The sequence below is a fragment of the Tinamus guttatus genome, unplaced genomic scaffold (genome assembly GCF_059628265.1).
Source record: "Tinamus guttatus ecotype Peru unplaced genomic scaffold, ASM5962826v1 Tinamus_guttatus_pri_ptg000188l, whole genome shotgun sequence".
NCBI lineage: Eukaryota > Metazoa > Chordata > Aves > Tinamiformes > Tinamidae > Tinamus > Tinamus guttatus.
Window position 1 is genome coordinate 3,009,631 of NW_028288722.1, and position 25,573 is coordinate 3,035,203.

General features: G+C 47.5%; 2 protein-coding genes across 2 annotated transcripts; both read right to left on the bottom strand.

Annotated features, from left to right (window-relative positions):
* Positions 1-4,849: 4,849 nt before the first annotated feature.
* TVP23C (trans-golgi network vesicle protein 23 homolog C) lies at positions 4,850-9,417 on the bottom strand. Its single transcript, XM_088523444.1, has 7 exons — positions 9,376-9,417; positions 8,521-8,603; positions 7,932-8,076; positions 6,751-6,840; positions 5,992-6,123; positions 5,782-5,910; positions 4,850-5,281 (listed from the first exon to the last, which is right to left on the bottom strand). The coding sequence occupies exons 1-7, from the start codon at positions 9,385-9,387 to the stop codon at positions 5,249-5,251; spliced, it is 624 nt and encodes a 207-aa protein (XP_088379570.1). The 5' UTR covers positions 9,388-9,417; the 3' UTR covers positions 4,850-5,248.
* A 1,541-nt stretch (positions 9,418-10,958) lies between these two features.
* On the bottom strand, positions 10,959-23,720 carry FBXW10B (F-box and WD repeat domain containing 10B). The gene is made up of 14 exons (XM_088523445.1): positions 23,228-23,720; positions 21,721-21,888; positions 20,393-20,605; positions 20,166-20,293; positions 19,137-19,259; positions 18,477-18,592; positions 17,806-18,009; positions 16,599-16,720; positions 15,910-16,058; positions 15,343-15,485; positions 14,635-14,793; positions 14,124-14,398; positions 13,018-13,191; positions 10,959-11,907 (listed from the first exon to the last, which is right to left on the bottom strand). The coding sequence occupies exons 1-14, from the start codon at positions 23,718-23,720 to the stop codon at positions 11,051-11,053; spliced, it is 3,324 nt and encodes a 1,107-aa protein (XP_088379571.1). The 3' UTR covers positions 10,959-11,050.
* Positions 23,721-25,573: the final 1,853 nt, after the last annotated feature.

Genomic DNA, 25,573 nt, shown 5'->3' on the forward strand with positions numbered 1-25,573 from the left:
CAAAACCTGTTGACAGAACATGGTTTCTAGGGTACGTGGGGGCCAAACCAAGCCTGGAGGGAGCCCCTTGGGAAATCCCACTACTCTGGGGCTGCCTGTGAGAAGGACACGTGTGCCCAGGGCGCCCAAGCCGGGAGCTGCCTGGCTCAGGGATACAAGAGCCCTGCGCTATGGCGCGGGGGATGGATGCAGAGCAGGAAGGCCGGAGCAAGGATACGGAGCACTGAGGGCCGTGGGGGCTCCGCGCTGGCTGCATGAGGGCACCCAGACCGAACCAGCCGCGAGCCCGTCCCGCGCGCGTCACTGGGAGGCTTCGCTTCTTACTCGCCCTGCCCAGCCCCAGCGGTTCAAGCAAAGCCGCCTTCCCGCTACACCCATCCCGCAGCCCCCGGTGGTGCCGCCCTTCCTGGCGCGTCCCTGCGCCGAGGGCCCCGCGCCTGCCCCGGCGCAGCCGCTCCTCGGGGCGACAAGGAAGCTCCCTCTGCTCCAGCTCCTTAAGCCCTCTCTGCTGCTGGGGGATTTAAGAGGGAAAAAGGAAGAAAAAAAAAAAAAAAAAAAAGCAAGGAAAAAAGCATAAGAGCTCCCTCTGCCGCTGTGAGCGTTGGGAGGGAGAGGGAGGGACCAAGTCTGCGCGCGCAGAGGCCGAAGGCCGGATCCCAACTCCCTGCTCTTCTAGGCCCAGTTCCAGGCTTCGAAGCTGAATTAAAGCAAACTCTTCTCAGTGGTGGCCAGTGACAGGACAAGGGGTAACAGGTACAAGTTGAAACCCAGGCAGTTCCATCTCCACATGAGGAAGAACTTCTTTCCTGTGAGGGTGCCAGAGCCCTGGCACAGGCTGCCCGGAGAGGCTGTGGAGACTCCTGCTCTGGAGATGTCCAAACCCGTCTGGATGCCGCCCTGTGCCCCTGCTCTGGGTGTCCCTGCTGGAGCAGGGGCTGGACTGGATGGTCTCCAGAGGTCCCTTCTGAGCTCAACCCTTCTGTGATTGTGTGTGTGAACCTGAATTAAAGCAAGCTCCCAGGCACGGCCCTGCAACCTGGCACAAGAAATTTCATGTGGACATGCTGAGAAGCTATGCAAAAAAGGGATTCACTTTTGCCCCTTCTTCTGAAGGGTGTTTGGGTGAAGCACAAGAAGTTTTGGGTTGGGACTTCTGCCATCAGGTGGGTTTGTGCAGCATCCAGCCCCATGAGCTCTCCAGCCCTGACCAAAGCCCCATCAAAAAGTCAGGCTATTGGCACTTAAAAAAGCAGATTATATGGAGTGCTAAAACTCATGATTTAAGGGGAAAAAATGACAAGAATGGAAGACCATGCAGGTCAAGTAGATACATCTGCCAGGGCAGAAGTCACCAAGTCAGAAAAGGGGCAGGCCTAAATGTAATCAAACTTTCAGTAGGAAACCGTGAATAAGGCTCAGCAGCTGAGGCCTCCTTTAATGTGGAGACAGGACAGCAGGTCCCAGCTAACGGGCCCATCCTTTCCCAGTGAAGCGAGAAGTGACTCACTCACTCCAGGGGTTACTATGGAGCTGTTTACACATTTCTTTGTAACTCTCCCAAAATGGGCCAAATAGCAGGAGGCTGGAGCAAGCTGGCAGCACAAGGAGTCGTGACTCAGCAGGTCAAGGGGGTTTCATGCATGAGCCCAGGGCACTCAGGCATAAGCCCACTGAGCTACTAATCCCAAAATAAACCAAATAAACCTTCCTCTTACCTTGATGCCCAATGGGCAGAAGGTGGGAAATCAGATTTTTTTTTTTTTTTAACTAAAGAAAAAAAGAATTGGGGAGGAATATGAGGAACAATAGATCACAAAACCCAACTCCTAAAGCGATCGAACAGCTCAAATATCCAAAGACTGGATTCATAGAGGTATAAAATAACTGGAGAGCATCAATGAAGGGGGAAGTTTGGCCTGACCAACACTGAAGCTCTTTGAAGAGTAGAGCCAGTAGCTGCTGCTCAGCCCCTCCGAGCACCCCGTCAAATATTTTCTTGTTAAATTCTCCTCCCTGTGTTGCTGCTTTGGTCCTTCTCCCTTCTCAATGTGCTGCGCCTGGCAGCCCTCCCTCTGCACAGCCGCCTGCGGATCTGCAACAGCAGATACCAACTGAAGGCAGCACCAAATATGCATATCAGAGACCCTACTCTTCCATCTCAGCAGTTGATCACTGGAAAAACAGATATCCCAACCCTGCACGTCTCCAGCTCCTACAGACGTGGCAAAGCTTCAGCTTACAGGAAGCTTCGCACCCTAAATAAACCCTCTTCTCCCCCCTGACCCAGGAGATGCGCAGCAGCTGAGGCAGGAGAACACTGAGGAGCCCTCATTTAATCCAGGGGGGTCTAATTCTGTATGAAAACGGGGCACAGGGGTGAGCTGAGGGCTGCCAAGAGCAGGTGCTGGCCATGACTGCAGGGGTCTTTTCCTGCTACAAATTGGAGGATATTGGAGGGGCTGGTGGAGGTGGCAGGGGCAGCCCAGGGAGCTTCAGCCCCATGTTTATTGCTGTCCCACGCACAGCAGGACCAAGCTGCCCCCAGCACAGCAGATGCAGCTTGTCCTTCTAAGCACTGATCCACACGTAGCGTTCTGCAGGAAGATGGCATGTCTGTCCCCAGATCTGGCCTGTTTGCAGGGAAAGGGAGGAGGGAAGCTAGAAATTCCTTCCTGCCAGGAGCCTTGCAGACAGCGTCGGGCCCCAGCCAGCATCCAGGCTTAACCCCCCGGCCCTGCTCCCTTTCGTCTCCCTAAGTGTCACGCTCGCTTCATCACTGTGGCTTTTTATTAAGGAAATACCAAGTGGCCCAGGACCCTATGCTCCAAGGACTCAGAACAGCTCTGCCTACAAAGTGAGGGTCATTTCAACCCCACTTTTCAGCAGTGCTTGCAGACTCGGAGAAGCACTTTGCTGCTTTAGAGCAAATAGTAAATATATATTTACTATTGTTGCTCTCAGGTTATTTCTATTTCTGTAAACTCTGAAAATTCAGTGCCCAGCCCAAGAGGTCATAGGTGGGGCCACAGTTACACAGCCAAAGCTGGAGAATCCAGATGCTGTGGCTTCCCCCAGCTCGTCTGAAGAAGCACATTCAGAGAATTCCCCTTGGCTGCAACTCCCATTTCCCGATTTGCAGGAAACCCCAGCAGACGGCAAGTACAAATCAAAAACTATCACACCCAGCTAGAGAAGTGATAAGGGACCCGGTCCTGCTCCATGCTGCAGCCAAATAGGATGAAATGCCAACTTCTCTAAAGCCAGAAAACTGGATGATTGCCGAGAGGCTAAAAATAAGCCAGAGAGGGCTATATTTAAAGGTACGCACTAATAAACATTCTATCCTTGATGAATAGACAGCAGTTTCCAGAAAAGCACTATTCTCCAGGCTTGGAAGAAGCTCTGACAACAGCAGAGCAGCTTTCAACGCATTTTACAACCACCACCTCGTGGCTGTGCCAGTGCTGGCCCTCTGGTATCAACAGGAGACTGGGGACGTGCTCAGCAGGAGCAGGAGGTCCCGCTGGACGCACCAGCCCCGGGCTCGGGCGGCCCCGTGTGGCACCTTCGCGTCTGTGACTGGACGTTGTCGTTTGTCTTCGTTAACTCGATGAGCGATACCTGTTAAATTATGTTACTGCCTGTAAACAGAGCACAGCCATGAATTATAGAAAGGACACCTGATCTGGTTAAACAAAGCCTTACTTTAATTTCATTTATAAATATATATATTTACAAAAAGAAGGTATCAATCCAAAGAGTTAAACAAATGTACAGCTCCCAAGTATTGCTACAGTACAGGGAGAAAAAAATATCATTAATACAATCCCACAATTTACAATACCCATTATTCAAAAAGAAAACACATTCTTAATTTAAAATACCTCATCAGAAGTTCAGAATATCCCCTGATGTTAAAGCATCATCTGCCTTGACAGAACGACATGACAAGAAGGAACCCATCCCTTTTTGTACAGCGCTTTGCACCAAATTCGTGGCTTTTTCATCTACATGAACATTATAACCTCCAATTTCATGATCATATAAAAGACTTTCCCCAGCCCAAAGACTGCTTGGAGAGCACATTTTGGGGACAGCATATTGCCTGGATTCAAGAAATGTAAACATCTTGCAAAGTCCATGCTAATGCCAGGTGTTTAGATAACCCTAAGCGGAGTATTTAAAACACCCTTCTGGTCATTTAACAGTGAGAAATAAAGGGCCTTGAGTTCGGATTCAGCTCTGGTTTAAATGGTTAACCCAAATCAACAGAGCCTCAGTAAATTATCAACATCCAGTCAGCCACGTGTCCCACTGTCCTGTGCCAAGGGCCTGGCCGAGGACCCAACAGGTCACACCATGCTACACCCTCTTGGCAGACGTGGAGATAAACAGTTGGGGCATCAACTGCAGGACTATTGTACAGACCCACGAGATGCCTGATGGCATCACTCTAACAGCTCCTGACAGCCAGCAGCTCAGGGAATTGCTCTGTCTCTGAACTCATGTGCACATCTTTCCCCACAACCTGCTCTTGCTGCAGACTCCATTCAGACACAGGCCTAAATGCAGAAGAGGGATTTTGTGTAACACCCAGGGGTTTGTCTAATCATGGTCTTGGCAAGATGTTACTGTGACACCCAAGAACATCTCTGATAAAAAAACAGAGCTGCTTCAAAGCCATTTTGCAGAGTTTCTGCCAGACCTCAGCACTAGACCTCCTCTTACTAAAGCCAAGATGTCCTTCAAATCCAGAGACCTCAACCAGCTCAGAGTCACTCAAATCACAGAACGAGAGAAAGAGAGATCTAAGGAAAAGGGGTCTGAACATTGTAGAAAGTAGCAAATACCTCCAAGAACAAAATACAGTTAACTCTACAGCTGAAACTCTTTGAGGTACCAATTGCTGGATGCTGTCAGCTAACAGAAGCCTCAGCTCATGCATGGTTTTTCTGAAGAACGCTCAGCTTTTCTGTCTCAATTCATCCAGGACACGCAGACCCTGTACGGAAGCCAACTACGATGGTTTTTAAAGTTTAGGCAAATTAATTCAAACCAAACTGAAGAAACACAACTGCTAGAGAAAAACTGAATGCAAGTTCTAGGAGTGTTAACCTAAAGTCTCGCACAATTTATTTACTTCTTTGAATTCACACACTGTTTATGCAGCTCCCAAATTCCACGGTCAAAGTAGCATTCTCCGAGTTCACCACTGCAAATCCAGCCTGGCTTAAGGCTTCCACCATCCTCAAGATGCTGTCTGGTCATCTTTAGCCACAGTCTACAGAAGAGAAAGAGAGTACAACACACAACAGCTAATTCAATCATCTGGCAGGATTCTAGGACGTGTCCACTTCTACCAGGGATTGACACTGGTCTGGGCCATATGGTAACCACTGCAGTGTAACATCATTTAAATGCAAAGTCAGCTTCAGAAGAGCACAGTCACACAATCATAGCATCATTATGGCTGGAAAAGACCTTCAAGACCATCGAGTCCAACCATAGATCATCCTTCAAGCTCACTGAGTCACAGTACATTGCTGTGAAGGAAGGCTCATCAGCGTTTCACTTCTGCTCACTCTAATGACAATTCCAATAAATATTTATGAACTTGGAGAATCAAACCACCTGCCCCCTACAGAAGACAGACAGGGCCACAGCCAGGAAACCTGGGGAAAGTAAAAATTCTCTTCATGACCCAGATGGAGAAAAGCTTATAGACAGAAACAGATTTGACTGCACAGGTTTGAAAGGCTTCCAGACCCTTGGAAATCTTACCTGTCGCAAGAACTGCTTTCCCAGGTAACTGGTTGCCATGCTTGTCAAGTTCTTCCTGCTGCCAACTTTGCACCGGATATAACCGTAGAGGTTGGCTCCCTGGAGCACCACCCCCATCACCACCACTGCCTGCGACACGGCAGAGAACGAGAGTCAGGGACTTGCACGTAACGCGCAGAGGCTGCTACTGCCTTGGAGAAACCAACTCACCAGCCACTTCACTTTGAAGGAAAAGAGAGCGCTGAACGCAAATATCACCCAGATCATAGGACAGGTGATCAGACCTAACCAGAAAATTCGAGACTCTGCTTCTGATGAGCCTTTATTCCCTTGTGCTGATACCTAGAAATAGAACAAAAATCAATCTGAGCAGACTACTGTACAGACTACAATGTTTTTACAAACAGTCTCAAATCAAGATGCCTCCAGGTTTCTGCCTGCACGTGACAGCACTCAGAGCTTCCAGAGTAACATTAAGATCTTTCTGCAAAACATGTTTCCACCTGAGGGTTCTTTTTGTCAATTTTTTATCAGAAGCAGTAGTGGAAATAGCATAAAGTTTTCTTGGAATGTTTACTGGGGTGCTAAACAGCCCCAGTATGTTTTGGGAACAACACATTTATTATATTGTTCAGTTTACGAAACACAGCAACAGTAAAATGAGTAATGTTTTCACACCAGAGAACTTTGTGGGTTGCAACATGACATATAAACACTTACTACACATTATGGAAAACTTCTAGGTTACTCTCAAAGCCAGAACAATAACTCAAAATAATTTAAAATCCTAAAAATGTAGAAAGTTGAAATAATCTTTATTCAGTAGCCTATATGAAACAAGCAGATGGTTACAGATATGTGTTTGGAAATAAATGTCTACATTGCACAATTGACCACATAAATGTAATTGCTAATTAATAGGAGCTTTATCAAACTGAGCAATGAAAAAAATATATAAAAGTCCTTTACCTTCCTGGCTTCAAATACCCAGTGACTTCTACCATCATCATCCACCTGGTTCCACCAGCGAAGGCCAACCATCAGTCGCCCTGTGACATTCTGAGGCAGGAAAAAAAAGCAGTAAGATTTTAATTTTCTGCTAAGAAAGATGAAACCCAGGCAGCTGGCTTAATCATGCAATCACCACATGCACCATAGAGCAGCATATAGGGATCAAGCTACAAATTTAAAAGATAGGGCCAATTTCTTATTTTCCGAGTTAATCTGACTGCTTTTGTAAGTCACTGAACAGGATGTGAAAATGAAGGAGCAAACAATGGTCTGAAGTCACGGCCACCCTTCCCTTTTGGTAACCATATAAGATCCCTCTGCTTCTAAGCATGTTTTCCTACCCACTAACATGCTGAAATTCTTTTGATTCCCCACTGAACCAATTCAGACAGCTATTCTGTTAGAAGACTATTCTCGTTTTATTTGTTGGGTTCATTTCAGCAGGCCTAGCAAACCAAATAGGCTCATTAAGCAGTTAGACTAGGACCAAAGTTGACACAAGGGGAATGACAGGGAAGGGATCGCCGCCTCTGTGAGGAAGGAGCTGTCACATCAGCTCACATTCTCAAACTGTATCCTAAAAACGAAGAGATGAGCTGCTTTGAAAAGAAAGCAAAATGGAAGCACTGCAATAAGACAGTTGTGCAGTTTCGATTTAAGGTTGACTATACAGCAGCTGATAGTAATTAAGAGGAAAAATTCTACAGACAACAGCCTAAGTTGCAAGCTAAGTTTTCCGAGGAATGGAAACAGGAGTAAATTAGGACTCTCCTGTCTACACTGCTGGGTTTTTTTTTTCCATTATATTCAGTGCAAGAACAAATTACTGTAATAATGCAAAGACAAGAATATTCTTGGCATTCTTAATATTCTTGGATTTTTCTGGCAACAAAGCTATGTCATCTTAAGTAAAAAAAAAAAAAAAAAGTTTTCTACTTGATTTTGAAAAAGAAAGATTTAAGAGTTATAATTTTGTAACACTTTTCAATACTTCATAACACTTGAGGTATTTTGGGGATTATGTTCTTGGAAAGGTGAAGAAAAGTTGCTTTTTTGTTACGTTCATATCACAATAGTTTATTACTGAATTATTTTTATAGCTCAAGATGAAAATAACAAAAAGCACGAGAGGAACTTACCTTCACAGCCCAAAAGTCACATGACAAGAGGAGGATAATTGTCACCATACAGGCAATGAAGCTGCTGGTTAGGAGCTCACAGAGCAGATAGACAACTATGGCACTGACTCGGAAGAACAAGTGAAAGAACGATGCCACCGGGTGCCTGGAACGACACACGGGAGGTACAGCCCAGTCACAGCCTCCGCAGCAAATTCACAAGGGAATGACCCTGCCACCACGATCTCCTGCCACCTCGCAGGCAGGATGGACCCTGCAGCACGAGATCAGCCTCCCCTGACTACTACAGACACAGCTCCCATGTCCCACGCTGCAGAAAAGCTCCTGTCACAAAGGGCTCACAGTCACCACCAATTACAATTCCTTATACTCAGGAAGAATCTTAACTCTGATTTCAGAGGGCAACAATACACATGGGCTGATATATTTTCAGGAATTGCCACTTTCCATTACCCAGAAGTTGCTCATAATTTCTAACTAAATAAAAATGATGTTTGTTGTTACCTATATTAACATACAACAGCTGTCCTTCCTTCATTGCCCTTGTGTCTAGGACTCCCCTAGAATCTCCCTCCACTAGTTAACGAACCTTATTTTCGACTTTTTGGATCTCCTGGATACTTCATCATCTGCGTCAAAGAGGGACACATCTTCAGTGTCATCATTGCTGTCCTAAGGAGACGGACAGACACAGAGTCACATGAGATAAAGAGGATCACTGCTCTCAGCTTCAAAAAGGGACAACTAGGACTATGAGAAGAACTGCAAGGACATCTTAAGAACAAAATAAGTTGAGAACAGGAAGATGTAGCCACAAATAAAAGAAAAACATGTAGCAGCTGGATTCTCTTCTAACTATTATCTATTTGGTGCTTGCTGAAATCTACTTAAACTCATCCTGGGAGCCCAAGGATCCCATCCACAGTCACGCAGCAAACTTCACAGCTAGCCTAGGGCTTATTATTCACCTGCTTCACTTCTTTTGCAGAATACCATATACCAAAGCCGCTGCTACAACGTGCAACAGGTTGAAACCCTCTGCATTTTAATAAGATTTCTCATAACGCATCGGTCACGGAATTCGAAGAATTTTTTTTTTCTTAAGATTTTCTTAATAGAAAGAGGTTGTGACTTTGCTGCAGGTCTTACAGCAAAGGTGACCAAGAAGCGGTCGGGAATTCCCGCAGAGCCCCGTTTCCCACCCTGCTCTCAGCCGCTCGCGGCCGCCTTGAGGCTACCGGGTGCCCCCGCGCTAACAGCGAGGCCGTCCGGGCTGCGGCCCGCGGGTCTCCCCGGTACAGCTGCGACGGGGAGGGGAGCCACGAGCCGCGGGGCCCGCAACGGCCGAGACGGCCGTTGCGGGCCCCGCGGCTCGTGGCTCCCCTCCCCGTCGCGGCCGGGCCAGACCCGGACCGAACCGGGCCGGTCCCGCCACCCGCCTCACCTGCCGGAGCATCGTTGGAGCCGCCGCACTTCCGGCTGCCCCGCTACGTCACCGCGCAGAGCCAATCGCGGCGCGCACCGCCCTCGGGAGGCGGTCGCACGGCGCGTGCGCGCCGGGAGGAGGGCGGGGCGTGAGACGTGGCGGCGGCGCCGCGCGAGTGACGTCACGGGGGCGGCCGTTAGAACCGTTAGAGGCGGCGCGCGGGTGTCAGGGTCGTTGTGCTATAAAGACGGGGAACGAACGGCCCATAGAGAGGCCTGACTGTCCTCACTTACCTACACATGAACCTAGCGTGAAACTCGGCGGCCTCTGACGGTTCTTACCAGCCGGTGTGTAACGCGCCGGGACGGAGCCCTGCTCGGAGCGGGGCTCCTCCAGCAGCGGCAGCCACAGCTTTGCTCACGGTTAAGCAGCACCGAGGCCTTAAGAGGTACAAGGCTGGAAGCTGTGTGGGCTCCTGATTACTGCTTTTACTACAGTCTTTAAATGAGCCATCAGTGAAGGAAGCAGGAGGGATTTCTGCCTTTAATACTGTGGGTTTTACCCTTGTGCATGGACAGGAGATGAGCTTGAATGCCACACATCGCATAATATTCTCAAAAGCATGTGCTAAAAGCTCTATAAAAGGAGTATTTGATAACTGGTGTGAGCATCCAACTACTAGTGAGAACACACATAAGAAAGAAACTTCCCAAGGGAAGCTGAGAATTCCTTTTTTTTTTTTTTTTTTTTTTCTCCTCTCCTCGACTTGAAGTCAGTATTTCTTGGATTGACCAAAGGAATGATAAAGAAGCATAGCCTGCAGTGTTGCATAAAGCCAAATACATAAGAGATCTGGATCTGATGGGATTTTGAGGATTGACCCCCATCTCCCACTGTGCCTGTTTTTATAGGAAAACTTTCAAAGCTGCCTGACCTGAGATTTGAATGACAGACTGGGAGAGTTTATGAATATTGGGTGGGGGAAGGCACTAAGAGAAGGTGGAGAGATGCATTAAATTCTAAAGATAACTTGGCACCATACAAAGTTACAATACTGTGTGAAGGGCAAAGAAGTTTAAATATGGTCTTCACAGCAGAACAGGCACAAACAGAAATGTAGGACATTCCCGTTGGATATGAGAAGCATTTTCTTAGTGTGAGGGTGGTGGAACATGGAAACAAGTTGCAGAGAGCCTGTGGAGGCTCTGTCCTTGGAGATGATCCCAGGGATCCAGTTTAATTTGGTGCAGACCTTACTGGACCTGGTTCAAACCTGCCACAGCTGGGAGGCTGGACTAGGCCTTGTCTGGAGATACCTTCCCACCTCATCCTTTAAAATTGAGTAAATTGCTCTAGGACCTAGTAAGAAGAATGCGTTTGTTCCAGTGCAGCCGAGCCATTGCTTCAGAAAGACTTGCCTTAAACAGCAATGCTGTGACTATAGTAACCCACAGTAGTTAACTATATATGTTCCTTAATATAGTACCTATCAATACCAAGTCCCTGGAGAGGAGTCACTCCAGTGCTTGCCTTGAGAAATATTTAAATTAGCCCAGAATACTTATTCAGTTTTTATATATATATATATATATATATATATATAAACTGGAGGGATCACAAGATGACACCATAAGAGATCTAATATATTTAAGAAGCTCCAAATAGTCATAGTTTGTTGGAGTGATGGATTACCTCAGATAAATGTGTTAAGGCCAAGTTCAGGAGCCGGTATTTTCCCCTCCTTGGTAAAGGAACCTATGGGAAGGCCTTTAATTTTCCTGGCCCAGGCCTTCTTGCACTCTCGCTGTTGGTCCTCTATGAGTTTTGTCTGGTTTGCCCGATACTGAACTGTTGTAGCTTCCTGATACGCCGCCTGCTGCTTTCTTGTCAGAAGCCTGAATCCGCTGTTAAGCCGATAAGGGTCTGCCGCATATTGAAGGAAGGGCTTTTTCTTTCTGGAAACTGCCTCTGTTTTCACTTGTACGACCATGGGGGTTGATTTGATTGGCTCGGAGGACGTTGTGAAGTGGCCGATCAGCTGAACCCCGGCTTCAGGAAGGGCAGGGACTTTGGCAGAGCCGCGGAGAGCTTGTGTCTCTTCCAGCGCACCACAGTACGACTTGGGACGGACGATGGACGGAGCAGGAATGGAGGACTTCACGAGGGGCCCGTGCAGAGAGTTTATTAGCTTGAGCCGCAGCCTTTTGCTTTCAAAGGGGGTTGAAATTCTTTTCATGGTCAGGGAATCACTGTTAGATCTCATGCGCTGGAGCTCGGCTGTCTGATCCCTTCTGTGCTGCCGGCGGGGTTTGGATATTTGCAGTTTTCCAGGGTGTTCCTGCTGACGCCGTGGAGGTGGCCCTGCCCCTGCGCCCGCTGGCGCGTGCCTCGGGCTGGAGCCGCCCGGCGCCGACCTGCAGCCGCTCTGCAGCGCGCGGACAGTTAGGAGTATCCGGCAAGGGGACAGCGGGCAGCTTGTCTTGTGCTGCAGAGCAGCTTCTGTCCTGTCACCAGGCGCACAGAGGGAAGAGCCATATTCAGTTTCAGCATCTGTTTTCAAAAAAGCAAAACAAAATAAACACTGCCTGAGCAGAGCTGGTGTCAAGGATCGTTCTTCTCGTCTTTGGTGGGGTATTACCACAAGCCAAGGCCCGTTGCAGTTTGCTCAGCCTTAGCCTCACTACTGATGCTGTCTTTCTCAGCCTGTGGTTTGTGCATTGCAAAGAGGGTTAAATTCTGATAGATAGCTCTGAAATTCCCAGTGTCTGAAAACCACTTTGAACAGCTACTACTCAGAGCTGAATTTGAATTGGGATTGCAAGACCTGCTTCCTAACCCGCCTGTGGTGTCACAAGTCATTAGGGGAGCAATATTTGATGCGTGACACCCACGATGGATTGTGTGGTGATGCCCTTAACCAAGAACCTTAACAAATACCATGTAGGACACCGGGGATCGTGGCCTTGCCACACAGCAGTTCACTTTGCCACAGTGTTTTGCAGCGCTGTGCTGTTTGCACGTTACTGTTTTGCAGCACAGCTCTGTATTTCCAAACTCGTTAACTTCTGCCCCATGGAAGTGTATTTCATACAGCATTAGGTTATAGCTCTGAAAGGTAAAATGGAGGAAAATAAACTAATGAAAATCATTTATCCTTGATCCTCAGGCCCAGAGTTTAGAACTGTTGGTTCTGCAAATACATAAGGCCTTAGATCTCAGTAACAGGCACCATGAAATTTGGGGGTGGAGAGATTCAGCTGATCTAAGCTGTTGTGCTGATTTCAAAATCTGTCTTTTTTAAACTCTGAGATTCCTGTATAATTCCCAACCAATTCTGAAATCAAAATCTAGGAGAGGCTACAAATTAAGGAAAAAAATGCCGTACAGTCAAAACCCATGTTTGTGATCAGAGCTATTTTATTTTCAAGTTTTAAGTTACCATGTCACCGTTGGCTGGTTGAGACAGTTTGCAAAATAACTTTTTTAAAATGATTTCCTGTGTAACTGGTATTGATATGTTTTACCCACTGCAAACCTTCCTTCCAGAATGAGCTTCGGACTCTCTTCTAGAGATCATTGCTTTTTCTTTAATCAATTCATTTATCTTAGGGGCACTCATTTTAAGAATTACTGTCAAAACTGTCTTTACAGAGTTCTTACCAGTACCTGGCACTGTTCTTGCAGAATATGACTTTTCTAAGCCGATCATATGGGGCTTTTGGTTATCCGGAATGAAATGGCTTTTCTGCTCCTGTGTGTTGAACGATGTTGTGCTTTTGAGCACCGTCTGCGGTGACTGGCAAGCTGCCGATTTCATCATTTCATGGCGGAGAGCTGGAAAAGAGAATTAATAATCTCGAGAAACTTTTTTAAAAAGTGGGGGAAATTAATATGTTGTAACTGATAAGACTTCAAGTCCTGTCACCATTTTGCTTCTTACCACAGCTTCTAAAAGCCTAGATTTCAGATAAGTATTTGCTTGGCAAAAAACATCATAGACAATCCAAAGATAATATAGCAAACAATTTTAAAAAATATTAATATTAAATATGTATGTATTCAACATATATATTTGTTGCCACAAAAATTAACATATAGTTAATTCCTAGCTTGTTTCCTGCATCTGCAAACTGGATCTTTCACCAAGCAGAGCTACACCAGAGAAGTTGGCATGTGATGGTCTTAAAAGCACGACAGCTTTCTTAGCCCATCACGTTGTCTGTAGCCAGCTTGAATGCAGCACTGGCAGTTTGTGATGAATATTGTGTTAAATACCTGCTGCAGACTTAAAAAAACCAACATTATAAAGGTAGTTTAAAAGGTGCCGGTTCATGTGCAGCTGCATTTCCCAGTGATGGCAGATTTTGAGTGCAGATTTTGGGGGTGGGAGGAGGAAGGGGTTAATAAATAATTCAAGCACTGAATCAGCTGCAGATTTCAGGACACGCCAGGTATAAGAATGTGAATAATACCAGTGATTTCTGTATTATTCAGTTAGAAAATGACAGTGAATTGATTAATGTGCTGAATTTATGCCAAACCTTCTTTCCAAAAAGGTGTAATTTCTCAGCTTTTGTGAAGCCTTTCACAGCCCCAGAACGCCTGAGGTACAGCACTACGTCTGCCAGATTGCTCCATAAAGCGTGGAGAATCTGCAGAGTGACTAGGGTGACGCAGCGGGTGCTTGAATTGACTGAATTATATGCTTGAATTTCAAAACTCATTTTAGAAACTGATGCCAGAGTATTGCAAAGACTGTGTAGTACTTTGAGATATTCCACAGCCTTTTGGCGACCGGCAGCAGATCAAGTAAGACAGCATGAGCTGGTCAGCATCTTTCATCTCCAGGGGAAGCTGATAAGTCTTCTGACTGACTTTGCCCCGTTTCGTTCGCAGAACGTGAACCGGTGTCTTGCTCATAGGTGCTTTGCGCTGCTCCTTTTTCCTTCCCGGCATCTCTCGGTCGGTCTTTACGTTGTAGTTCCACTGGACATCCTCGAACTGGAACATGAGCAGGCAGCTCAGCGCGTTGATCACCATCCTGCAGAAGGGAGGGGATGGGCTTTGAAGCCTGAGCTGCCCTTCGCACTGCAGCGATCAGCTAACGGATCCATTTGCTCCATTTATTACAGACCTTGGGGTACTTCAACACAAGTGAGGAAACTATTGCTTGCTTAAGGAAGAGACAAGCAAGGATCACTTGTTTTCTAGTCCCTCCAATTCAGTAGCTCAGGGGCTGATGGCCTGTGTAACTGTCATGTAACTGTGGCCACTCACCTGTTTTCTGCAACACAGAAAGAGGATATGGGGTCCCCTCGGCTATTGGCCCTCATCACTTTCAGGCAGCTTCCAGTGAGGTAGTTGAAGATCCGGATCTTCCCGTCAGCACAACCACTGATGACTCGGAGATAGAGAAACTCCAGAAACAGGACTGCTCTGTGCAAACAAACCAAAACAGCACAGCTTTCTCAGAGCCACCTGTGCCATTAAGTCCATCCACTGGATTATAGATTTCATTTTTATGTCTAAGAAAGTAAACGGAAACAAGCTGATGCTACATTTTTCACAGTTTTCGTATGCAATTAAAATATTACAGTGACCTAGTGCACAGTTGGCAGGGCTTTTCTGCATATAATTCAGTCAAATTTCACATACACAATATTCTCTATTCTTGGTTGAGTAATGAGGTAGCCTAGTAAATATAGATTGGGATCCTTGAAATACTGCACTGTAAAGGGCCACAGTCTTAATTTATCCATTTTTTGTGAGCAAGTGGCTACATATTTTAGGTTATTATAGGTCTCAAACTGATAGACACTACCAACACCTACTGCCTGATACTACTTTTGATGAAGACTGAAATCAAGGATGTTTCCAATTCTAGGGCTGGTAATTAAAGCATTTTATGTTCCTATAAGGGAGACATTTCCCTTACAGCTCTGTATTGATCATTGGGGGTAACTTGACAGACAAAGTGGTTCCTACTTTGGGTGACGGAAAGCTGTTAGGCACCTCTTGTAGTTCCCCACCATGCTCCATGCCAGGGCGTATCCATCAGTGCTTCCTGTAACCAAGTGCCACTGATCGAAGGATAAGCACTTAACCGGACCTTGGTGCCCTTCTAACACCTGCAAAGGGAAACAAACACACGTAACCATTTCCACGTGAGGAGCAAGACAGCTTCCTGCACGAGACCATCCTCACAAAGCTTTATCAGATATTATTAAAATATATCAATGCCCAACAGGGGTGACAGTGTCAGCTTAGTAGTCCCAAATAAGAAACGTTCCGGTCTTGCTGCTGCTGCTTAGCTATCATGCTGTTAACGTCATTTTCCATAATCAATGCATGTGCTAAATAGGTTATTGCATCGTACAATTGCAACCTCTTTCCCCTAAGGTAGAAAAAGTTTCTCTTCTTTCCAAGATGAGGACAAACGTTAATCCTGGACATTGCCTAAGGTAACTATCTAAAAAAGGTCATGAAAGTCATGATAAAGACAGAGGTTTTTGACAGTTTAGCACGGAATCCTCTCCCTAGCAAGAAACTCACTTTGATCAGAGCGCCGCTCTCCACGTACCAGACTTTCACCAGGCCCTTGTCACAGCCGCTGATGACGTGGGTGCCGTTCATTTTGACCACCCAAATGGTGGCGGTGTGCTTCAGGGTCCGGAGGCATTGCCTGCTTTCCAAATCCCATACTGTTAGGAGCAAAGGGGAGAAACACTAAATATCCACGTTCCAGTGACAAGTTTTGCTGAGTACAGCAGGAATTAGAAGGCATTAGTGGAATTTCAGCTGCATGTTGTGCCCACAGCTCAGCTTGGAGACAGGTATTGACTTCATGAGTTTAACTACACGGCTACCTTTTAAAATGCAAAGTCTAGAAAATGGCATATCCTTTTAATCCTTCAGTTATAAATACCAATGAAGTGTCTGGCAAAGCTGAAAACTGATACTGCTCTCCCAAGACTTGGTCTAGCGATGAAGCCACAAAGCCATTTTAAACTAAATAAAAACAGAAATACTGACAATTTATGCAAGGACACAGAGTCCGTGTGCGTGTGTATGCACACAACTTAGCGTTCTGTAAACAACAGCATGACAAAATTCACCATCCAGTTCATATATTTATTTTCAGAATCCCACACTTTGTCACATTCCTCACAACTCCCAAGTACTCTGCCCATTTGTCATTACTACTTGCTGTTGACCAGGAGCCTCCTGGTTTCAGCTCTCACCTTTCACCATCCCGTCTTTGGCTCCTGACACAAACTTATCTTTGAATAAATCCAGGCAGGTGATGGTCCCCGAATGACCGTTAAAGATTTTCGTACAAACACCACTGTATATATCCCAGCATCTACAAAGTAAGCACCAAAAAGGAAATCCAGTTATTAATAACTAACCAATGCATTATTAGTTCTGTTGTTGGGGTTTTTTTTGCTCCTTAACAGGCCCATCTGTCCTTCCATATGCCCTGGGTTAAACCAGGAATCATTCAACTCTGCTCCTGTAACAACAAATTAGCTTTTATATATGTGTGTGTGTATATATATATATACATATATATATATATATTTATTTCTCTCATGCAGTCTTTCACCTACCTACCTCCAAACCTGCCTGGAAATGGTTACATTAAGCTCGCCTTCATAGATAGGCCTTTATAGGCAACCTTATTTTTCCCGGCTGGTCTCAAGGTGACTTCTATTGACATTAGATAGAGAACTCAAACACACGCAAACCCCCCTTCGGCCTAGCGAGGGGCCGGGAGGAGCTGGCTGGAAGCAGCACCAACATTTTCCCCATTGCTCAGCACTGCCCTTGAGGAGGCCGCACGGCTGCCGCGGCAGAGCTGGGCCCCTTGATAGCGGGACATTACGCAAAGGGGTAATATCAACAGACCCTTGAGATCGGGGCAAATAAACCTCAGAGCTGATCACCTTCACCTCTTGCTTTAGAGTGTGGTACCTGGAAAGGAGCAGCAGCATTTTGCAAAGAAAAGTCTCTTTTTTTTCCCCCCCAAACCATAGGGAGATGCACGCGCAAGATGTTGAATGCACTTAACACAAGAGGCCTTTTCAAGTCCCAAGGAAGAACCCCAGCCCCACTGAAGCAGAGTCACCTTAGCAAAGCCAGAATCCTTCTGTAAGTGCCTAACTTTTTTTTTTTTTTTTTTTTTTAAGGATAAAATACACAGATTTTCCCAAGGTGTCTTCCATTTTAATCATTCAGTATCAGATGAAATTAGAAAATTGAGAAGCTGTCCTATGCAGGTGGAGGATATGCTTAATTCTCTCCTTTCCTTTTTTCATTATCCTAATGAAAGCAATGTGAAGGAAAATTCCTGAAGTTTGGGCTGGAAGGTTTAAAGTTTGGGGTTTTTTTTTCTAGATTTTCCAAGGGACTGGTGGTATCCTGAGGCACAGTCCTAGTGCTGCTCACCTGATGCTGAGATCAAAGCTTGCGCTGAGAACGAATCCTTCCTTCTCATTGAGGTACAGCGCTCTGATGCTCCCAGCGTGGCCAGAGAGCATGGGCAGCACTTCTTTCATTTCCAGCACACCCAAAAATCTCACTTTTCGGTCTGCAGAACCGACAGCTACCAAGTTTCCACCACTGTAGTGGATTACTCTGTTCGGGTCTAATCTGGATAAGAAACAGCGATCGAGATGAGCCTTAGCCAGGTAGTGGTGTCTGTCAGTCTCAACAGGCTGCAGCAGTTACTGACAGGCATTTCTGTAATATTTGAATTATATTGCTGAATTATAAAGCAAGCTGATGGACAACACACTCAGGGATGTGAATCCTTTGCAGGGCACCACAAGCAAGGTTCATAGTTCTGTATACCCAAGTTGGGAAGTAAGTTTGAAAATGGGAGGTGGTCCCCAGCTTCACATCCCTTGCAATCCTCTGTGGACTGATGTTCCTTACATCTCTAAAAATGACTCATCTTGGTATCTTATTTTAAGAAATGGATTCTATACTGAGGATTCTCTTAACGCTGATGCTGAGACCACCCATTCCCACAGGGGCATCTCGGGTCTTTCTGTCGGGTTTCAGGTTTCTTTAGCCCTACAGGGTTAGGGCAGAAAGCAGCGGAGCAGTCTACGTACTGGTCCGTGAGGACACGAATGTTGTAGGAGCCACAGAAGACATTTCTTTCTTCCAACTGTATGGTGTCAGTTTTCAGACCATGATAAGCTAACTGCAGACTATCTTCCTCATCCTCCTCCAGACAGAAAGAGACACACAAAAGTATTAACCAGGAGGGTGGAGAGAGCAGCATTACTGCGTAGTACATATAGCTCAATTCCTATTGTGCTGATGACCCCAAAAGACATGGAAAATGTCCACGGGAAACACCCAGCGTGTAGGAACGTCCCAGTTAGTAGAGAAGCAAGGATTGCTCCCTGTACAGAATTCAGTAGCAAAAGGTAGAGTAGCTGATAACAGCACCCTTTATTTGAGGAAAAACTTAATGTCCTCATGATGCTGCCCAGCCTTGCCAGTGCTGCTGGCCTCGAGACCATTCAAGGAACTGGAGGGAAGCACCAGTGCCCAGTACAAGTTCCTTCCATTGGGAGACACAGGCTCCCTCCTGTGCGAAGGGGAGCTGAGCACGCGTTGGTGCTTGTGAACTGCTCATGTGGGGCAGGCCAGCGGCAGGAGGAGAGCAAAGCTGCACCTAATTCACCATCCACCCTTCCCAGACCACTACGCCGTCCTCCTGCCCCAAACACCGATCCACGGAAGGAAAACCACCTCTGACATACCTTCAATTTACTGGTCCATTTTTGGTCTTTCACTTGGATGATATTTCCGTCTTTGTTCAACCGTGGAATGGTCACATTGACTATTTTAGCATAGTTGGAAACCACTCCCCGAGGGCACGAGCCCTGGAATAAACCAACAGAGGCAGCACTGTCACTGCACAGCCCAAACACACGGGGGACGCTGCTCGTGGTGCAGCACTGCAGTTACCTGCAGCCTTGTTCTTTGGGAATATCGCCAGGTCCTCGTGATGCTGCTTAAGAGCATTGGGTTACATTTACCACTTTGTTCATATAATATTTAATTTCTTAAAACTGTATATATTGTTACAATATTTAACTTCTTAATAGAAATATATTTTTCCCCCCTTCAAACTTAGAAGTCTTTAGCTTTCAATAAGCTGAAAAGCTTTTACTTCTTAATGATGGCAATTTGAATGCACATCTCGTCTCTAGTGACCACTCAGTTGATTTAGAATCTCCATAACCATTGAGGGGTTGAAAGGCTCCAAGCAAGTCTCTATCCTTATAGGATTAAGATTCATTTTAACACATGGAACCTTTCATTAAACCTTCTTTGAGTATTAGCAGGAGTATTTCCATGCTCTTTCCAAGAAATAGCAGGCACTCAGCCATATAATCCATAACTTTGGGGAATTTGCTTTTACTCTTAGTCTATAGCAGGTTTGTACTAACCAGGACAAGCCTTTACCCCTAGTTCTTCTCAACTGTGTCCCAACCACCAGCACTCACTTCCTGCATGGAAATCCATCTTTTCCATGTTTGTGTGGTGCTAATAACCCCACTGTTCCACCTGCTATAAAGGTCAATAAAGGCTGTTCTGTTTTGCTTTACCTATGACTGTATGAACATCTAACCCACTTCAGCTCTGCAGCTGAGAAAGGAGGAAGAAGGAGCAAGAAGTTGAGAAGGGACCTTCAGAAAAGGCTCTTTCATCTAATGGCCTGGGCAGCAAGAAGAAAAACCCTCTTTTTAAAGTGCATGATAATGGGAGAAGCCCAGGCCTCATACCTGCAAGCACACGATTTCCTCCTGGGTTATTTTCTGAGACACATGTTCCCTCTTGACTTCCTTGGCCAGAAAAGCCCAACATTTACTCACAGCCACACATGTACTGAGGGATTTTCGATCCAAAAGCCCTGAGGAATGAAAAGGACAGGGTGATTAACCCCTATGCAAATCAGAGGGCATCTCCGAGCCTTGGGAGAAGCCACCCCTGGAAAATGAGAGGACTTTACCCAGGATGTACTTGGACAGGTGAGCTGGCAGGCAGCGAATGAAATCCTTGTACTTGTTGATATGAAAGACCGAGTGGAAAGATCCTGGAACCACGGAGACACCTGTAGCGACTAAGGACGCAGTAGAGAATTTATCCACCGTACCAGGTCCCTTCTGTAAGACATACTCGCTGTTTTGGGGGCAGACAGACAGGCTAGTTGATAGCTGACCACCTAGAACACAACGGAATTGGCAGGCAGTAAGCTTGAGCTGTGGCTTCTATTCATGGTACGGTTGTTAGTAAGGCAGTGCAAAAGTCAGTCAACTTTAAGCCAACTTTGGAAAATCCCTTCAGTAGCACACAGTTCCAAAGGAAACGGTGGGCAGCCTCGTCCTGCGGGAGCAGAAGGTGTCAGTGTCTTGAAGAACAAGTCATGCTCCATCATGGGGCTGGAAGGTGCATGGGGTGCGAACTCTCCCTGTCCACCACTGCCCTGAAAGGCGCTGAGGGCTCTTCACAGGTGAGGAAAGTTTGGGTGATTAGGTATGCAGCACCCTCTTTGCACATGGTGGAAATGCAACACAACATATTTCTTCTTACAAAGAGAAGATACTTCATCTACCTCCTCCAATTTTATCTATAAGGATCACCAGCACAGGCTGCCCTAGTCTTTAAGGGGAATATCAAAGCACACAAAGGAGTGGGAGGCCCTCTCATCCTCATCCATTGGATTTTCCATCATGAAAATATAGTTCATGATTTTGCAGAAGGAAAAAAAAAACAAAAAACAAAACACACACACAAAAACTCTCTCCTGTTCTCTCCAAGGTAATGGAAAACCAATGACTTTCTCATACGACTAGCATGAGCTTTTTCATTTGTTTTGGTTGCTTAATGGTGTCCATGGACACCTCTAGCGTCTCTGTCAAGCGGAAAGCACCCACGGTGTAAGGCTGTCCTTGCTTTTAGGTTCAGCTCCAAAGGATGCACAGCAAAGGATTAGGGAGCTCAGATTGTGCCAATGGAACACCTTCAACCCTACGGCAGATCAGCTCGGTGCTCTCCACTGCACTCGGAGCAACAGGGTCATCTCGGCTATGGGACTGTGCTTCCAGCACCTCAGGAAATTCAGGAGCTGACTCAGCACAGATTCACCCATTAAGCAACAATCCCCTCTTGTACCAGACTTCCTTGAACTTTCCAGCTAAGCATTGCCATGATCTGCTCTGCTTTTTGGCTAAATGAGCTCAGAAAAGAACCGTTGCTGGGCAGTGCCAATTGCTAACCTTCCAGTTCCTTCAATATGCTATAGATTTCCTCCAGTATTAAATTCTCAAGTAGTGGTACCTGCATTACCAAACTGGCTGACTTTTGCAGATGAAACTGCACTTGCAAGGTTTGCAGACACGGTGCTAACGGATTGTATAGCAAAATGAATCCGGCTTCCGTGAGGATGACTGTCATCTTTGGCACTGTTTAAGACTTTAGAAGATGATTTGTCTGTGTCTTCTTTATCTGGAAGAATTCAGGAAAGAATTAAGGACATACACAGTCACAACAGGCACCTTAAAGTCCAATTAGGGGATTGCAGAAGTTGGACTAGAAAGTATACTAAGCTTATATTTTGCTATATTATTTATTCCATCATGTCTACCTATGCAGAACTAGTCCCTGGAGGGTTTTTTTCAGTATGTTTCTCATTACTTAAAGATTTAAACTGACGGTTCTTCCTTCTGAGACCTGCTGTCCCGCAGGATTCGTGTTAGGAAGTGTTTTCATTGCGCCGTGCTCGACTCCGCGCCCTTGGGGCTGCGCCCCCGTTCAACGATCCCAGCTCTCGGATTGTCACCGGTCCCAAGGGTAGCGCTGGGTCAGGGTAAAGCAGCAGAGCCCGAGGTCCCCCTGGCTCTGATTCCCGCTGCCAGGAATGCCCCTGTTCCCTCCACAGCATGTGTCCTCTCCCCCTGCTTTGCCATCCTGTTTCCTACAGCTGGAAGGATCGCACCAGAAGTGATGCGGGATTTGCGGTGTGAACCAGAAGGTTAATAGCGTGTGGCAAATAAAGTTGCAGTTAGTGTTGGCTGAACTGCTGCTTTCAGCTGTTACCATTTGTGCTGCCTGCAGGGAGAGTTCTGCTACGCGTAACAAAACATCTGCTTAAGAGGGGAACAGCCAGAGCAACAGCGGGAGCTGCCCGGGATGCTGCAGATGACAGAGGAACCCGGGCCCTGCAGCTGGGCAAGGCTACATCCGCGTCTAGCGTCATTCCTGGCGCTGGTGCTTGCGCTCTGTAGCTCAGGGGAATCCAGCCGAAGTCCCCAGGAGCCTCTAAGAGGGCAGTAGCCTTCTTTGCCACACAGATAATGTGAAAAGAAACTAAAGGGCAAACTGTCATCTATCAGAGCCACCACGCAGTAAATCCAATGCAATTTATTGCTGCAAGTGCTCTGCGGGAGTCACTGCTAGATCAAAACGAAAGCTGCCCCGGACCACATCTTCAGGTGCCAAAGGGGCTCTCAGACCTGACTGCTCTGAAAGGAAGCTTTTTGGTCCACTGTTTTCTGCCCAATAAGTAGTAAATAATAATAATAAAAAACAGTTGAAAAATCTCTTACATGGTAGTATTTCACCTAGCTCAGAAGAACATTTGTCCCGCATATAACCAAAGTTAACAGATAAAAGGGGAAAAGCTTTCTTTAGGCTAAGACCCGTGATGCACATCGGGTGACAGGCTGCCCCAGAAAATTCTGTGGCTTCTGACACCACGAGAATTTACAGGGTTGACTCTGGCCTTGCGATGTGACCGACGTGACGTCGGTGATCGCCCGCAGTGGGGATCTCGCGTCGCGGTTACCTGTTCTCGCCAGGATGGTTTGTTCTCGCACCAGGTCAGCCACCATAAACAGCAACTTGGCATCGCAGAGCTTCAGTAAGTGCAGAGTGTAGTTTGCTTTAGTCCAGTAGCTGCTTTTTGCGAACCACCACCACGTGTCCTGTATGTCTTGCTCTAGCCTCCATGGATCCAGAGCGCCATTGGAGCTGGAGGCGTTCCGGTCGCTGAGGCTGTAGGTGATTTCGGAGCGCACGTAAGTGAAATCCTTCTCCTGGGTCACTCTCAGGAGCCTCTCGATGTAGCAGAGTAAACTGAAGCTGTCAAAACGCTTGACGATGCCCTGCAGGAACCTGCTGCGGGTGAGTGCGCCGGCTCGCAGGAACCACTCCTTGGTGGAGAAGATCCTCCAGGCCAGGACACAGGTCTCGCAGCTTTCGCACACGGGCACCAGGTCCGTTTCCTTCCCGCATCGCAGGCTCGGAGCCGAGCACAGGCTGTACTCCTGCCTCTCCATGGCTCCAGCTGCCCTCCCGGGCCTGGAAGGGTTCAGGGACAGTGGCTTGAGCCCAAGAGCCTGGAAGGCAGGAGGCTCCGTCCGGCCGCCAGCCTCCCTCCTCCCCAGGGGTGGAGGCGCATGGGGACAGGCAGGCAGGAGGCAGAAGCCGGGAGGCTCAGAGGCCTCAGTGCAGCGTAGGACAGAGGCTCACGGGGGATGGAGACGGGTGCGTTCGGGGGCCTCAGGGATGCGGAGCCGAGAAGATGACGGCACCAGGGTGCAGGGGCTCCACCTGGCTCCGTCGGCGGAGGATGGAGGCACGCGGGGATGAAGGCGCTCGGGTCCAGGGGCTCAGCCCTGCGGGAGGGGGTGCTGCAAGACCAGGGGCAGGTCCAGGGGCGGACGGGGAGGGCTGCGGGGGAGGCTGCCGGCTCCGGTCCACGTCCCGGGCTGGACGGGGCGCCCCGGGCCAGCAGCAGCTCCCGCCGGCGGCGCCGGGAGCCCGCGCGGCCCCTCGCGCCCCTCCCCGCGCGTCGCGGCGCCTAGGAGACACCCGCTACCGTAACCCTCCGCCGCGCCGCGCCGCCGTATTGCCTCTAATAGCGCGCCCGCCCTATTGCCGCGCCCCCGGTGAGTGCCCGAGTTTTACCCTTCCCGCAGCATTTTTGCCCAGGAAAGCAGTGCCGATCAATAAACATTTCCCTTATTATTTTGGAAACATCTAGCTTTGAGAATTTGTTCTTAGAGTTTCATTTTAGACAGACTACTGCTCTTTACCAAATCATAAAGCAGAGAGAAGAGAAGTGCCCAGCATCAGCAGTCCAGAAGACCGCAGCTGTGGTGAGAAGAAAAGGCCATGGGAAAGGGCCCCACGGGGGCAGGGAAGAAGAGGAGGCTGCCAAGCAGCACAGCTGCCCTGGAACAGAAGGTAACCAGCAAATAAAGCAAAAGGATGTAAAAAACTTTCCAGAAAGTGGGAGTACACTCGGCCTTTGGACACCAAAGTGTTTGCTTTTACATGCAAAGCCCCAGAGATGAATGAGTTGTACAGTGTTGATCCAGGGTTTATTTGACAATAGACAGCGCAAAGTCCTCGAGTGAGGTTCAGCTGGCCAAAACCCTGTTTGCAGTCTTCCTCCTGAATCCCAGCCTGCCCTTGGTTCGAAGACAGACTCATGTAATGGCTTAGATTGCACCTAGAAAACCAAGCTGACTCGTCAGTTGTCTGGGAGAAGGGAGCAGGACTCTCAGTGCCGTAGAAATGCTGCCCTTGGGAGGGACGACGGCAGCTTCTCCTGCAGATGAGCCCAAATGAGGGAGCGGGGGAGTGCAGAGCCGGCAGCCAGGGGCTCAGCCCACCCTGGGAGGGCGCAGAGACACCCGAGTGCTTTGGTGGGTCGCATACCTGGCTCTGGGTGGGCACCAATAGCCACTTATACCACAGCCACACTCCTCCACTGGTGCTGAAAGCGGCTGGGGAGTAACAGGAGCAGGGGCAGGGAAAGGGTGTCTCTTCCTTATCTAATTAAATCAGAGCTTGACACTCCCCGTGCAGAGATCATGGTCCCTCCTGCAGTGACCCGTATTATTCCCTAAGCACAAAAAATGCTGTTCTAGGTTGTTTCTAGGAAACAGTCTTTGGCTCCCTACCATGTCTCAAAATCTTCTCGGAGCATTTAAGGCCTGCTGTATGTGGGACAAACCCCAAGAAGGGGACAGTCCTCTGGGAAGATGCAGGTTGCTTGTGAGGACCAGAAGCACCTCAGGCAAGGCCCAGCTTTGCCCTGCTGCACATCTTGGGGCAGCTCTGCTCTTTTTGGTGCGTCTCCAGCTCTCGCAGGTCACTAGGAAGAGCTCTTAGCTCTGGCTCC